Here is a 15,047-nt window from a genome sequence, read left to right as displayed (position 1 = left end):
GAGGGTCAGTACTGAGGGAGAGCTGCACTGTCAGAGGGTCAGTACTGAGGGAGCGCTGCACTGTCAGAGGGTCAATACTGAGGGAGAGCTGCACTGTCGGGCGGTCAGCACTGTGGGAGAGCTGCACTGTCAGAGGGTCAGTACTGAGGGAGAGCTGCACTGTCAGGGGGTCAGTACTCAGGGAGCGCTGCACTGTCAGGGGGTCAGTACTGAGGGAGAGCTGCACTGTCAGAGGGTCAGTACTGAGGGAGAGCTGCACTGTCAGGGGGTCAGTACTCAGGGAGCGCTGCACTGTCAGGGGGTCAGTATTGAGGGAGAGCTGCACTGTCAGAGGGTCAGTACTCAGGGAGAGCTGCACTGTCAGAGGGTCAGTACTGAGGGAGAGCTGCACTGTCAGAGGGTCAGTACTGTGGGAGAGCTGCACTGTCAGAGGGTCAGTACTGAGGGAGCGCTGCACTGTCAGAGGGTCAGCACTGTGGGAGAGCTGCACTGTCAGAGGGTCAATACTGAGGGAGCACTGCACTGTCAGGGGGTCAGTACTGAGGGAGAGCTGCACTGTCAGGGGGTCAGTACTGAGGGAGAGCTGCACTGTCAGAGGGTCAGTGCTGAGGGAGCGCTGTACTGTCAGAGGGTCAGTACTGAGGGAGTGCTGCACTGTCAGAGGGTCAGTACTAAGGGAGAGCTGTACTGTCAGAGGGTCAGTACTCAGGGAGCGCTGCACTGTCAGAGGGTCAGTACTGAGGGAGCGCTGCACTGTCAGAGGGTCAGCACTGTGGGAGTGCTGCACTGTCAGAGGGTCAGCACTGTGGGAGAGCTGCACTGTCAGAGGGTCAGTACTGAGGGAGCGCTGCACTGTCAGAGGGTCAGCACTGTGGGAGAGCTGCACTGTCAGAGGGTCAGTACTGAGGGAGAGCTGCACTGTCAGAGGGTCAGTACTGAGGGAGAGCTGCACTGTCAGAGGGTCAGCACTGTGGGAGAGCTGCACTGTCAGAGGGTCAGTACTGAGGGAGCGCTGCACTGTCAGAGGGTCAGTGCTGTGGGAGCGCTGCACTGTCAGAGGGTCAGTACTGAGGGAGCGCTGCACTGTCAGAGGGTCAGTGCTGTGGGAGCGCTGCACTGTCAGAGGGTCAGTACTGAGGGAGCGCTGCACTGTCGGAGGGTCACAGCTGCGGGTGCGCTGCACTGTCAGAGGGTCACAGCTGAGGGAGCGCTGCACTGTCAGAGGGTCACAGCTGAGGGAGCGCTGCACTGTCAGAGGGTCAGAGCCGAGGGAGCGCTGCACTGTCGGAGGGTCACAGCTGAGGGAGCGCTGCACTGTCGAAGGGTCAATCCTGAGGGAGCGCTGCGCTGTCGGAGGGTCAGTACTGAGGGAGAGCTGCACTGTCAGAGGGCCAGAGCTGAGGGAGCGCTGCACTGTCAGAGGGTCAGTACTGAGGGAGCGCTGCACTGTCAGAGGGTCAGCACTGTGGGAGAGCTGCACTGTCAGAGGGTCAGCACTGTGGGAGAGCTGCACTGTCAGAGGGTCAGTACTGAGGGAGAGCTGCACTGTCAGAGGGTCAGTACTGAGGGAGAGCTGCACTGTCAGAGGGTCAGTACTGAGGGAGAGCTGCACTGTCAGAGGGTCAGTACTGAGGGAGCGCTGCACTGTCAGAGGGTCAGAGCCGTGGGAGCGCTGCACTGTCGGAGGGTCACAGCTGAGGGAGCGCTGCACTGTCAGAGGGTCACAGCTGAGGGAGCGCTGCACTGTCGGAGGGTCACAGCTGAGGGAGCGCTGCACTGTCAGAGGGTCACAGCTGAGGGAGCGCTGCACTGTCAGAGGGTCAGAGCCGAGGGAGCGCTGCACTGTCGGAGGGTCACAGCTGAGGGAGCGCTGCACTGTCAGAGGGTCACAGCTGAGGGAGAGCTGCACTGTTGGAGGGTCAGGGCTGAGGGAGCGCTGCACTGTTGGAGGGTCACAGCTGAGGGAGAGCTGCACTGTTGGAGGGTCAGGGCTGAGGGAGCGCTGCACTGTTGGAGGGTCACAGCTGAGGGAGTGCTGCACTGTCAGAGGGTCAGTACTGAGGGAGCACCACACTGTCAGAGGGTCAGTACTGAAGGAGCACCGCACTGTCAGAGGGTCAGTACTGAGGGAGCGCTGCACTGTCAGAGGGTCAGTACTGAGGGAGCGCTGCACTGTCAGGGGGTCAGTACTCAGGGAGCGCTGCACTGTCAGGGGGTCAGTACTGAGGGAGCACTGCACTGTCAGAGGGTCAGTACTGAGGGAGCGCTGCACTGTCAGAGGGTCAGCACTGTGGGAGTGCTGCACTGTCAGAGGGTCAGCACTGTGGGAGAGCTGCACTGTCAGAGGGTCAGTACTGAGGGAGCGCTGCACTGTCAGAGGGTCAGCACTGTGGGAGAGCTGCACTGTCAGAGGGTCAGTACTGAGGGAGAGCTGCACTGTCAGAGGGTCAGTACTGAGGGAGAGCTGCACTGTCAGAGGGTCAGCACTGTGGGAGAGCTGCACTGTCAGAGGGTCAGTACTGAGGGAGCGCTGCACTGTCAGAGGGTCAGTGCTGTGGGAGCGCTGCACTGTCAGAGGGTCAGTACTGAGGGAGCGCTGCACTGTCAGAGGGTCAGTGCTGTGGGAGCGCTGCACTGTCAGAGGGTCAGTACTGAGGGAGCGCTGCACTGTCGGAGGGTCACAGCTGCGGGTGCGCTGCACTGTCAGAGGGTCACAGCTGAGGGAGCGCTGCACTGTCAGAGGGTCACAGCTGAGGGAGCGCTGCACTGTCAGAGGGTCAGAGCCGAGGGAGCGCTGCACTGTCGGAGGGTCACAGCTGAGGGAGCGCTGCACTGTCGAAGGGTCAATCCTGAGGGAGCGCTGCGCTGTCGGAGGGTCAGTACTGAGGGAGAGCTGCACTGTCAGAGGGCCAGAGCTGAGGGAGCGCTGCACTGTCAGAGGGTCAGTACTGAGGGAGCGCTGCACTGTCAGAGGGTCAGCACTGTGGGAGAGCTGCACTGTCAGAGGGTCAGCACTGTGGGAGAGCTGCACTGTCAGAGGGTCAGTACTGAGGGAGAGCTGCACTGTCAGAGGGTCAGTACTGAGGGAGAGCTGCACTGTCAGAGGGTCAGTACTGAGGGAGAGCTGCACTGTCAGAGGGTCAGTACTGAGGGAGCGCTGCACTGTCAGAGGGTCAGAGCCGTGGGAGCGCTGCACTGTCGGAGGGTCACAGCTGAGGGAGCGCTGCACTGTCAGAGGGTCACAGCTGAGGGAGCGCTGCACTGTCGGAGGGTCACAGCTGAGGGAGCGCTGCACTGTCAGAGGGTCACAGCTGAGGGAGCGCTGCACTGTCAGAGGGTCAGAGCCGAGGGAGCGCTGCACTGTCGGAGGGTCACAGCTGAGGGAGCGCTGCACTGTCAGAGGGTCACAGCTGAGGGAGAGCTGCACTGTTGGAGGGTCAGGGCTGAGGGAGCGCTGCACTGTTGGAGGGTCACAGCTGAGGGAGAGCTGCACTGTTGGAGGGTCAGGGCTGAGGGAGCGCTGCACTGTTGGAGGGTCACAGCTGAGGGAGTGCTGCACTGTCAGAGGGTCAGTACTGAGGGAGCACCACACTGTCAGAGGGTCAGTACTGAAGGAGCACCGCACTGTCAGAGGGTCAGTACTGAGGGAGCGCTGCACTGTCAGAGGGTCAGTACTGAGGGAGCGCTGCACTGTCAGGGGGTCAGTACTCAGGGAGCGCTGCACTGTCAGGGGGTCAGTACTGAGGGAGCACTGCACTGTCAGAGGGTCAGTACTGAGGGAGAGCTGCACTGTCAGAGGGTCAGTACTCAGGGAGCACCACACTGTCAGAGGGTCAATACTGAGGGAGCACTGCACTGTCAGAGGGTCAGTACTGAGGGAGAGCTGCACTGTCAGAGGGTCAGTACTCAGGGAGCACTGCACTGTCAGAGGGTCAGTACTGAGGGAGAGCTGCACTGTCAGAGGGTCAATACTGAAGGAGCACTGCACTGTCAGAGGGTCAGTACTCAGGGAGCGCTGCACTGTCAGGGGGTCAGTACTGAGGGAGCACTGCACTGTCAGAGGGTCAGTACTGAGGGAGTGCTGCACTGTCAGAGGGTCAGTACTGTGGGAGTGCTGCACTGTCAGAGGGTCAGCACTGTGGGAGCGCTGCACTGTCAGAGGGTCAGAGCTGAGGGAGCGCTGCACTGTCAGAGGGTCAGTACTGAGGGAGCGCTGCACTGTCGGAGGGTCACGGCTGAGGGAGCGCTGCACTGTCAGAGGGTCAGTACTGAGGGAGCGCTGCACTGTCAGAGGGTCAGTACTGAGGGAGCGCTGCACTGTCAGAGGGTCAGTACTGTGGGAGTGCTGCACTGTCAGAGGGTCAGTACTGAGGGAGAGCTGCACTGTCAGAGGGTCAGTACTGTGGGAGAGCTGCACTGTCAGAGGGTCAGTACTGAGGGAGAGCTGCACTGTCAGAGGGTCAGTACTGAGGGAGAGCTGCACTGTCAGAGGGTCAGTACTGAGGGAGAGCTGCACTGTCAGAGGGTCAGAGCCGAGGGAGCGCTGCACTGTCGGAGGGTCACAGCTGAGGGAGCGCTGCACTGTCAGAGGGTCAGAGCCGAGGGAGCGCTGCACTGTCGGAGGGTCACAGCTGAGGGAGCGCTGCACTGTCAGAGGGTCACAGCTGAGGGAGCGCTGCACTGTCGGAGGGTCACAGCTGAGGGAGCGCTGCACTGTCAGAGGGTCACAGCTGAGGGAGCGCTGCACTGTCAGAGGGTCAGAGCCGAGGGAGCGCTGCACTGTCGGAGGGTCACAGCTGAGGGAGCGCTGCACTGTCAGAGGGTCACAGCTGAGGGAGAGCTGTACTGTTGGAGGGTCAGGGCTGAGGGAGCGCTGCACTGTTGGAGGGTCACAGCTGAGGGAGTGCTGCACTGTCAGAGGGTCAGTACTGAGGGAGCACCACACTGTCAGAGGGTCAGTACTGAAGGAGCACCGCACTGTCAGAGGGTCAGTACTGAGGGAGCGCTGCACTGTCAGAGGGTCAGTACTGAGGGAGCGCTGCACTGTCAGGGGGTCAGTACTGAGGGAGAGCTGCACTGTCAGAGGGTCAGTACTGAGGGAGAGCTGCACTGTCAGAGGGTCAGTACTCAGGGAGCGCTGCACTGTCAGGGGGTCAGTACTGAGGGAGCACTGCACTGTCAGAGGGTCAGTACTGAGGGAGTGCTGCACTGTCAGAGGGTCAGTACTGTGGGAGTGCTGCACTGTCAGAGGGTCAGCACTGTGGGAGCGCTGCACTGTCAGAGGGTCAGAGCCGAGGGAGCGCTGCACTGTCAGAGGGTCAGTACTGAGGGAGCGCTGCACTGTCGGAGGGTCACGGCTGAGGGAGCGCTGCACTGTCGAAGGGTCAGTCCTGAGGGAGCGCTGCACTGTCGGAGGGTCACAGCTGAGGGAGCGCTGCACTGTCAGAGGGTCAGTACTGAGGGAGCGCTGCACTGTCAGAGGGTCAGTACTCAGGAAGTGCTACACTGTCAGGGGGTCAGTGCTGAGGGAGCCCTGCACTGTCAGAGGGTCAGAGCTGAGGGAACGCTGCACTGTTGGAGGGTCACAGCTGAGGGAGCACTGCACTGTCGGAGGGTCACAGCTGAGGGAGCGCTGCACTGTCAGAGGGTCAGTACTGAGGAAGCGCTGCACTGTCAGAGGGTCAGTACTGAGGGAGAGCCGCACTGTCAGAGGATCAGTACTCAGGAAGCACTGCACGGTCAGGGGGTCAGTATTGAGGGAGCGCTGCACTGTCAGAGGGTCAGAGCTGAGCGAGTACTGCACTGTCGGAGGGTCACAGCTGAGGGAGTGCTGCACTGTCGGAGGGTTACAGCTGAGGGAGCGTTGCACTGTCGAATGGTCAGTCCTGAGGGAGTGCTGCGCTGTCAGAGGGTCACAGCTGAGGAAGCGGTGCACTGTCAGAGGGTCACAGTTGAGGGAGCGCTGCACAGATGAATGGTCAGTGCTGAGGGAGGGCTGCAATGTCGGAAGGTCAATGTTGAGGGAGACCACGCCATTCTCCTGGAATCGGGGCCTATGTTTATCCCTCAACCGAACACAGAGAAACATCTAATTTATGATTTGTGGGAACTGATTCCTGCGTTGCCCTGCCTAGGACAACAACATGTGTAAGTTACTTTCCAAAGACAACAGCTTATTCAATCCTGGTTGTAAGCAATGAGTTGCACCATATAACCTGGTTAGGCCACAAAAATAACTCAAAGAAATGTTTTAAAATCACACAGATTAAACTTTTCAAGGGGGGAAATGAAATAAATGCTTGAATATAAAAGTGACCAGGCAGAAAAGAAGATACAATTGCAGTTTAAAATATCTTTAACCATAAAGGAAAGTCCACCATCAGAGCAGGAATGGGGCTTAGAGATGACGGGGTAACTCTGTGGAATGGTGTTTCAGAACCAGGTTCCTGCTGCTTGGAATTCTGCCAGGAATGTGATTCTGTATCCAGTATTGAATAATGTGGAACTGATCGAGCTGAGTTATCTCAGTCTCACATCCCTCTCTGTAGGGAGCTCAGAGTGACTGACACAGTTTAGGGACAGGGCAGAAACCTGCTTCCTTAGGCAGAAAACTGCATGAAACACAACACTGGCACTGGGCATAAAGAACCACGGGGCTTCAGGATGGGTCACACTGGTCAGATGGACAGTACGATTCACTGGGCACACTGGCCATCACTGTCCAGAAGGCTGCACTAGTCAGATTGAACACACAATTGGTCACTTTCAGTCTGGTACAGGTCCTTCAGTCCTTCCCGAGGCACATACTAATTGCTCGGTCCTGATGGAAACCCTCCCGTTTTCTCAGAGCTCTAAGCTCCCTTGTTCTGAGGCCGATTCTTACTTTTATCAGCTGGTCCTTAATGGTAGACATGGTGGCCAGCATCTGTGTTACTTCATCCTGTGGTGTGTCCTTTGTTAACTGCTGTGCTGTCTTGGAAACCAGTTTGTACTGAGCTTCCATTATTGGCACCTTTTGCTTTATAACCTGCACAGGACACCAGAAAGACAAACATCAGCTCATGACCACTCTATTTCCAGCAACCAGCTCTTTAAAACTAACATCAAGGAAGCATGCTCTTTTACAAGAAGCCTGTCCTTATACATGAATGGATCGTGGTGGTTCAGGTTACTGTGTATGTCAGGTAAACAGTGTTAGCTCTACTTTTAACTTAATTTATCCTCACGGGATGTGGGCATCGCTGGCTAGGCCAGCGTTTATTGCTCATCCCTGATTGCCTGACAGTGGAGAGTCAACCGCAACAGTATAGTCACAGGAAGGCCAGACCAGGTGAGGATGGCAGATTTCCTTCCTTAAAGCACATTAGTGAACCAGATGAGTTTTTCCCAACAATCGACAATGGTTTCATGGTCATCATTAGATCCTTAATTCTTCATTGAATTCAAATTTCACCATCTGTCATGGCGAGATTTGATCCCAGGTCTCCAAAACATTATTTCAGAGATAGTAGTAACTGCAGATGCTGGAGAATCTGAGATAACAAGGTGCAGAGCTGGATGGGCACAGCAGGCCAAGCAGTATCAGGGGAGCAGGAAGGCTGAAGTTTCAGGCCTAGACCATTTTTCAGAATTTATTTCTTTCTGAAGAAGGGTCAAGGCCCGAAACATCAGGCTTCCTGCTCTTCTGATGCTGCTGTGTTCATCCAGCTCCACACCTTGTCATCTCCAGAACATGAGCTGAGTTTCCTAGATCAATAATCTAGTGATGATACCACTGGGCCACTGGATATCCATAAGATGCTCAAGCCCATTCATCAGTGATAAATAAAATCACAAGATCATTCGAGACCTGCACTGAGCAGGCACATTATCTGCCAACACTAGGTTTTTCTGTATCTGTTCTCTGTATACTTTGGGTGATAGTTTTACAGGTGCTCACATCCCCATTACACCCACACAGGCAAATGTAAGTGTTTGTGAATATGCACAGAACAAGTACTGAAAGACACACATGCACAGTGTCACGATTGAGATGTGGTCAGCCCAGGTGGGCTTCATAGAATATGAGTTCCTTTCTTGGGGCCATTAATCTGGCCCAATCAGAGGCAGCCGGCTGACAAATAAAAAGGGACATGTCAGTGATGCTGACGCTTTGATGGCTGACACCGAATGAGACAGTGCTAAAGTCAAGGACTGCTCTTGTAGGAATCTGGGGAGACTTGGGGACAGATACTGGCTCCTGTATGGAGTTATTTCACACAGGTACACATTCCCTGCAAACTTAGTAGTCAGGGAGAGGAACGTTTCACATATGGCCCACTTAGCACTTCGCTTTTAAGGAATATTCTTCCTCGATCTCTCCTTATGCTTTTACCCCCAATATTCCAGATGCAAACTTTCACACAAAATAAAATTGCATCTAACAGTTATTTCAGTCTGAACACTCAACTGGCTTGACAGCACGGCTACCACATTCACTCTTTCCACCACTGACACTCAGTCACAGGAGTGTGTGCTATTTACAAGGTGCACTGCAGAAATTCACCAAGGCTCCTAAGACAGCACCGTCCACTTCCATCTAAAAGGATAAGGGCAGCAGGTACATGGGAACGCCAATAACTGCAATTTCCCCTCCAAGTCGCTCAAGATTCCGACTTGAAAATAATATGGTTGTTCCTTCAGTGTCAATGGGTCAAACCTCTGGAATTCCCTCCCTAAGGGCACTGTGGGTCTACCTACTGCACATGGACGGCAGTGGTTCAAAAAGGCAGCTCACCAGCACCTTCTCATGGGCAACTAGGAACAGGCAATGACTGCTGGCCAGCCAGCAATGCCCAAGTCGTCTGAGCAAATTAAAAGCAAGTTGTTTTTCTTTCTTGCTCTCTCTAATTCCCGCTTCATTCCATCCTGAGTCCTCCACCCTCTTTGAAAAGTGCCCCGGCGTTAGACTTCCAGTTATGGGTTCAGCATTAAACTGACATTACAGAGGTGCCAAGAGTACCGACTGCAATCCTGTTTTACATCCAAGTGCCAAGTCTGACCCACTCACTCAACGCACGCACCTCCATATCTTGCACATAAGTCTTGATATTGAGGAAAGACACGTCCACTGGGGAGTTCTGTTTCTCATTCGCTGTTTCCACAAAGATCTTCAGAGCAGATACTCCATCTAGGTACTCCTTCTTCAACTTGTCTACTTCATCTGCTCGGGCATACTGCAACAGGGGCACATTATCAGTTAGCTCGGATTATGGAAACCAATGATACCCCCGACTAGCAGAGTGGAGTACAGTATCCCCTCCTAAGCAGCTTGCCTGAAGGCACCACAATGCATACTCATTTGTCTGTGAATACCCAGAGATAATTTTTCTGTCCCTTACTTTCACTTAAATACCAATTGCTGGAAAGCACACAGGAAATTTATGTCCCCTAGCGATGGAGATAGTCTCAGAATGAGGGGCAGGATGAATTGAGATAAGATCGAATTTCTTCAGTTAGAGGGTGTTAAACATTTGGAAGCAAAAGCAGAAATTCAGCAGATCTGACAGTGTATGTGGGGAGAAATCAGCGTTGACATTTCAGGTCCAGTTCTGAGAAAGGGTCACAGGACCCGAAACGTTAACTCTGATTTCTCTCCACAGGTGCTGCCAGACCTGCTGAGCTTTTCCAGCAATTTCTGTTTTCGTTTCGGATTTACAGCATCCGCTGTTTGGTTTTTATTTGGTAAATCTTTGGAGTTTTCTACCCTAGACGGCCGTGAAAGCGCAACCGCAGAGCATGTTCCAGACAGAGATGGATGGATTCTGAGATATTAAAGGTATCAAAGAATAGTCTAGGAAAATGACGCTGAAGTAGAAAGCCACACACGATCTAATTGAAGGGTTAAGTAGGCTTGAGGGGCTGAGTGGCCTACTCCAGCAGCTATTTCCTGTGAGATATTTTCTTAAATCAACCTGTTCAAAGATTTTCCTCATGTTTCAGGAGCAGATGGGACTTAAACAAGAACCTTCAGGTTCAGAGGTAGGGACATTTCCACTGCACCACAGCAGCCCCTCTTACAATGTCGTAAAGCAATGGTTTTAATGATGGCCTGCTGCATCCTTAAATAGTGGTGACTATTAAGTGATTTTCACAAAAGTGTTCTGATTCAACAGCTACAGCTCAGCATTTCTCAAAGTTCTACATAGAATCATAGAATCCCTACAGTGTGGAAAGAGGCAATTCAACCCATCAAGTTTACACCGAACCTCTGAAGAGAATCCACCGTATCTCTATATGCCTAGATTTTCGCATAGCCAATCCACCTCCCCTGCACATCCCTGAATACTACAGGTAATTTAGCACAGCCAATCCACCTAACCTGCACATCACTGGACTGTGGGAGGAAACCAGAGCACCTGGAGGGAACCCATGGAAAATGTGCAAACTCCACACAGACAGTCACCCGAGGGTGGAATCAAGCTCAGGTCCCTGGTGCTGTGAGGCAGCAGTGCTAATCACTGAGCTACTGTGTTTGAATGACAAAAAGGGTCCTCTCCTGAAAACAGCCAAAATTGTTGTAAAAATCTAAGGAATCTTTTTGTTTCAGGGCAAAATAGCCAGCCATGTCTCCTTGGACCTGAGCGCACATGTGACACCAGTCCAACACAACACGCTTGGCTTTTAATGTAATCGGAAGAGACCTAACAAACCACTCCACTGATGGACAAAGGAGGATTACTGTCATCTTCAAAAGGCAACAAAGGCTGTGGAATCATTGCCAGCCTTTCCGGTGATGACCACAAACATAATGATGGTGCCCTCGTCCACTCTTTGTACCGCAATGAACACAGGGGGTCTAACAAACTTGGCTTTTCCTCCCATGTCATTCAGCCTCTGGGATTTTCCGCCACGTCCAAATCTAAAATGAGGTAAAATTGGACCCAGGTCAACCTACATGTTTCACTTTGACAAAGAGCTCCCTCCAACGCCCGTTCAATAAGAGCAGCTGCTGTTTGAGATCTCGAGAGACTGACTCGTCGCATGTCTCAATGAGGAAGTTTCCAGCGTCGTTCATGACAGAGTGCTGTTGGATCCAGTGAGGGAGGTGTCGGAAGAAGTCCTTCAAACACAAACATATAAATAACGAACGTTAAACGTGAGCAATTGGTGCAACAGCCCAAAGTTGCCTTTTACCTTTTGTCTAGGACATCGGGAGACGACAAACCTTCTCAAAGTGAAGCCTTGGGTGTTGCAACCCGAAGCTAATAAGTTTTGCTCCAGCGCTCGAGCCAATGGCCTCAGTTCTGTGTCACTGAGGAAAAGATGGACATTCAGGGGTTCTAGTTTTCTGAATAAAATATACTGAAGCCCTATCAGTACTTCATCAAACAGCGCAAGTGTTTAAAAACAAGTAGCTCCAGTTAACATTCCTCCCCTCCAAACGCTACCAAAGGCAGGTTAACAATGGCATTCAACGAGCCATCATAAGTGGGATCTTGCTTTGCATGTCCATATCTGCCTGCAGAGCTACAACAGTTTCACTCCAAAGTCACTTATCTGAAGGGGTGGTTGTGAGTAATCTGCTACTTCAGCACATTTGGGCTTTATAATCCGTGACTGAATATCTGTGATGGACAGTCAGCAGGTCAGGCACAGACTGTGCAGAAAATTGCATTTACTTTTCAAAGCTAAGTTATGGTGCAAGTTTCCAAATGACGCTACTTGTACAGTAACAAATGTAAAATCCTTCATGAACCTGCTTCATAGAATGGAACTGTCTACTACTTTATGATAAGAATATTCCTCGGAATGTTTCAGAGTGGTAACCTGCTGTAGGGTTACACATGGGGCTGCAAGTGAGTTTATCATTAAAAACAAACAGATTTAATGTCAGAAATCCACCTGCCACTGAGTAATCTGATCTTAATTCAGTGAAAATAATTTTAGAAAAGGCATTAATTACCTGAAGAAATTAAATGTTAAAAATAATAATTAAGCTAATTTTTCAAAATTCAAAATGTAATATTTAAAATCATTTTTAAAACACTGACATGCCTGCATTCTGATGTTTAAATTAAAAGAGACTTCTCGTAGGTTTAGAGAAGGGTACAAAGACCAGAAACTCAGGATGCTGACTGATTCAATCTGATGTGTATTCAGTTTTCCAAACAGGGTTTTGAAATCAGTGTTAATGATTGCAGAAACTCAATTCACAGTGATTTGCGCTTGAAATAGCTCGTCCTTTTGAGCTGATTTTGGGATCACTACAAGTTCACTGTCCAGATTAAGCCCTTAATTTCCATGTATGAGCATTTGAACCAAAAATATAAACTGAGTTGCCTTACTCTTGCTGTTCCTGAATCTCTCCCAACTCATTTCAAGTCTTCACATTTCACCTCAACTTGAAATTCACCTGTTTCAAAATCCCCACAACCCCAGCCTCATCCCATATGCAACCCTCCCTCTCACCCCCACCCTGACACACACCTGTCCATCTCCTTTTTCACCTATCCACCCACCCATCCCACTGAACAATCTCCACTGCCCCCATCTGCATCCATCTATCACCATCCCACCTACCTTCTCCCCCCTCCATTAATTTCCAAGCTCCCTTCCCCCTCCTCAGTTCTGGTGAAGGGTGTAAACCCGAAATGTCGACTCTTCTGCTCCTCTGATGGCGCCTGACCTGCTGTGTTCCTCCAGCTCCACATTCTATTGACTCTAATATCAATGTGTGTCAGCATCATGTGATATTCACAAGGGAGTCAATTCTACTCTAACAGTCAATTCACTGTAACTTCTGTACAAACTCGCTATTAACTAACACAAGGTCACTGTTAATATACGTCAGTTCATTATAACCCTGTCCTAGATCCCCCACTTTCACGATCACAGTACACTATTTTCCAACTGATCACGATCCTGCATTTGCTTGCGATGAACCCTATGTTAATGCATGATCACCAGCTCATCACTGCCTGTTACCCACTCACTATTGCCCCTTTCCAGCTCACTATTACCCTGTACCAGCTCCCTGTTATTCCTGTACCCCTTCACTTTGTCGGGGCACTGATTAATTAAGTTGTTGTTTTTAAAAGGAAAAGCTTTATGAAACGAGATGACCCTGCATCCCTGAGGCGGCAGGGACGATTATACTCCCATCGTATGGTTTTACCTTCTTGGCGAGTTCTGGCTGGTTCAGCACTTTCTCCCCATCTTCCAGCCAAGCCTGTAGAGCTGCCACTGTGCTGCTGTATTTGTCCCAGTTGGTGAACACCTCCTCCAGCATGCTCCTCACACTGCGCACCTCCACGGACAGATTGCGCCACTGCACCATCGAGTCGCTCAGGAACTTGTTGACATTCTCTCGCTCTTCGGCTACAGGGGCAAGACATGACAGGGTGAGATTCCCCCCAAGTGCAGCGGGCAGGGGATACCATGCAAAGATGTCGGCCCCCAGAGCGCAGGAGAAACATCAGCATCAAGCAGTTACCTGAGTCCTCAACCTTCAGGTAGGCGTCAGCTGCCTGCTTCAGAGACTGGAAGGTGACCTCATAGTGTCCAAAGAACTTGTTGCCCTCAACAAATGACTGCAGGGAAAGATCAAAGTTGTCAATGGAATTTAGGAGTCCTGTATACAAGTCGCCAAAAACAAAAGCTTACTTTGAAAAATAAAATGGCTAATGGACTGGTGCCACTCAGTCAAGTGGGAATGCGAAGGAGAGTTGTGCAGGATCTCAACGAGATTTTGAGGGGAGAATGTTCCAGATTTCCGCTCCCTGTGCTTTTTTTTGTAAAGGAAAGCTTCCTGACATTACCCCAGAATGGCCCGCCTCTAATATTATAAGGGAATGCCCCTTTGCTTATATGATTGCGTTCAATTCTGGTTGCCACATTACAGCAAGGACGTGGAAGCTTTGGAGAGGATGCAGAAGAGATTTACCAGGATGCTGCCTGGATTAGAGGGTATCACCTTTAAGAAGAGGCTAGAAAGTCTCAGCTGGTTGGGGGGGCCAGGCACACATTTAAGGTACTAAAGAGAAAGTTCAAAGGAGACATGAGGGGTACGTTTTCTACGCAGAGAGTGGTAGGATTCTGGGACATGCTGTCAGGGGTGGTGGTGGAGGAAGATACAATGAGGGCATTTAAGGGACTTTTAGATAAGTGCATGAATATGCAAGGAATGGAGGGATATGGACTGAGAGCCCGCGGAAGGGTTTAGTTTAGTTTGGTGTCATGTCTGTCACAACACTGTGAGCCAAAGGGCCCATTCTTGTGCTGTATTATTCTGCGTTCTGAATGGCCTGGCTGTAATATTAAGGGAATATCCCTTGGCTCTGAAACAGCCCCTTCCACCTCGCAGTCAATTTCTTTCCAGTTCTACAGAAAAGTCATATTGACCTCGAAGCGTTAATTCTGTTCCTCTCTCCAAAGGCATGCCATACATGCTGAGTTTCTCTAGCACCTTCTGCATTTTTATTTTCTGTCAAATCCTTTCATCATCTGAAACACTTAACAGATCACCTCTGCTGGCCTGCTGAGTTTTTCTAAGCAATTTCTGTTTTTGCTTCTGATTTCCATCGTACTGTTTTTTGCTAATCTCCTGAGTTTCCTCAAGCGCGGTCAAACAAGTTAAGTTAATGCAACCTTCCCTCACAATTTAACCCTTTTAGCCTCAATGTAATTCCGATGAACCTACACTGCACTGCCCTCGAGGTCCATGTATCCTTCCTGAGGTGCTCAAATCTCAGTACAGTCTCCCAGATAGAGGCTCTAACTAGGGACCAAAACAACAGATTGAACTCATGATCACAAACACAACATCATGGGGATTACCTCCACTAATGTAGATGCAGACTGCTGCACTGTTCCTGAATATAATCCTCATCTCATTCTTCGCACTTGCCAAACATCGTGGCACATGAGGCACATGTCTGCTCAAACAGTTCTCTTTTATCTAGGACGGGCACTAGCCTGACTTCAGATACTATGACTTGAGAGATACCACTCTGGGTCAATTCACAGAATCCCTACAGTGTGGAAGTAGGCTATTCAGCTCCTCAAAT

General features: G+C 51.4%; 1 protein-coding gene across 10 annotated transcripts in view; it reads right to left on the bottom strand.

The window, feature by feature from the left end:
- Positions 1-15,047, bottom strand: part of syne1b (spectrin repeat containing, nuclear envelope 1b) — a 504,959-nt gene that overhangs the window by 366,078 nt on the left and 123,834 nt on the right. For all 10 annotated transcript variants that reach the window (XM_059648367.1, XM_059648370.1, XM_059648364.1 and 7 more), the window contains 5 exons: positions 13,475-13,571; positions 13,157-13,359; positions 10,937-11,101; positions 9,063-9,215; positions 6,884-7,027 (listed from right to left, as the gene is read on the bottom strand). In XM_059648367.1, the coding sequence (XP_059504350.1) occupies positions 6,884-7,027; positions 9,063-9,215; positions 10,937-11,101; positions 13,157-13,359; positions 13,475-13,571 (762 nt within the window). The remainder of the gene's footprint in view (positions 1-6,883; positions 7,028-9,062; positions 9,216-10,936; positions 11,102-13,156; positions 13,360-13,474; positions 13,572-15,047) is intronic.

The sequence above is a fragment of the Stegostoma tigrinum genome, chromosome 9, assembly GCF_030684315.1.
Source record: "Stegostoma tigrinum isolate sSteTig4 chromosome 9, sSteTig4.hap1, whole genome shotgun sequence".
NCBI classification, from domain to species: domain Eukaryota; kingdom Metazoa; phylum Chordata; class Chondrichthyes; order Orectolobiformes; family Stegostomatidae; genus Stegostoma; species Stegostoma tigrinum.
The sequence above is the reverse complement of the archived record's forward strand: the minus strand, read 5'-3'. Positions and strand labels throughout refer to the sequence as shown.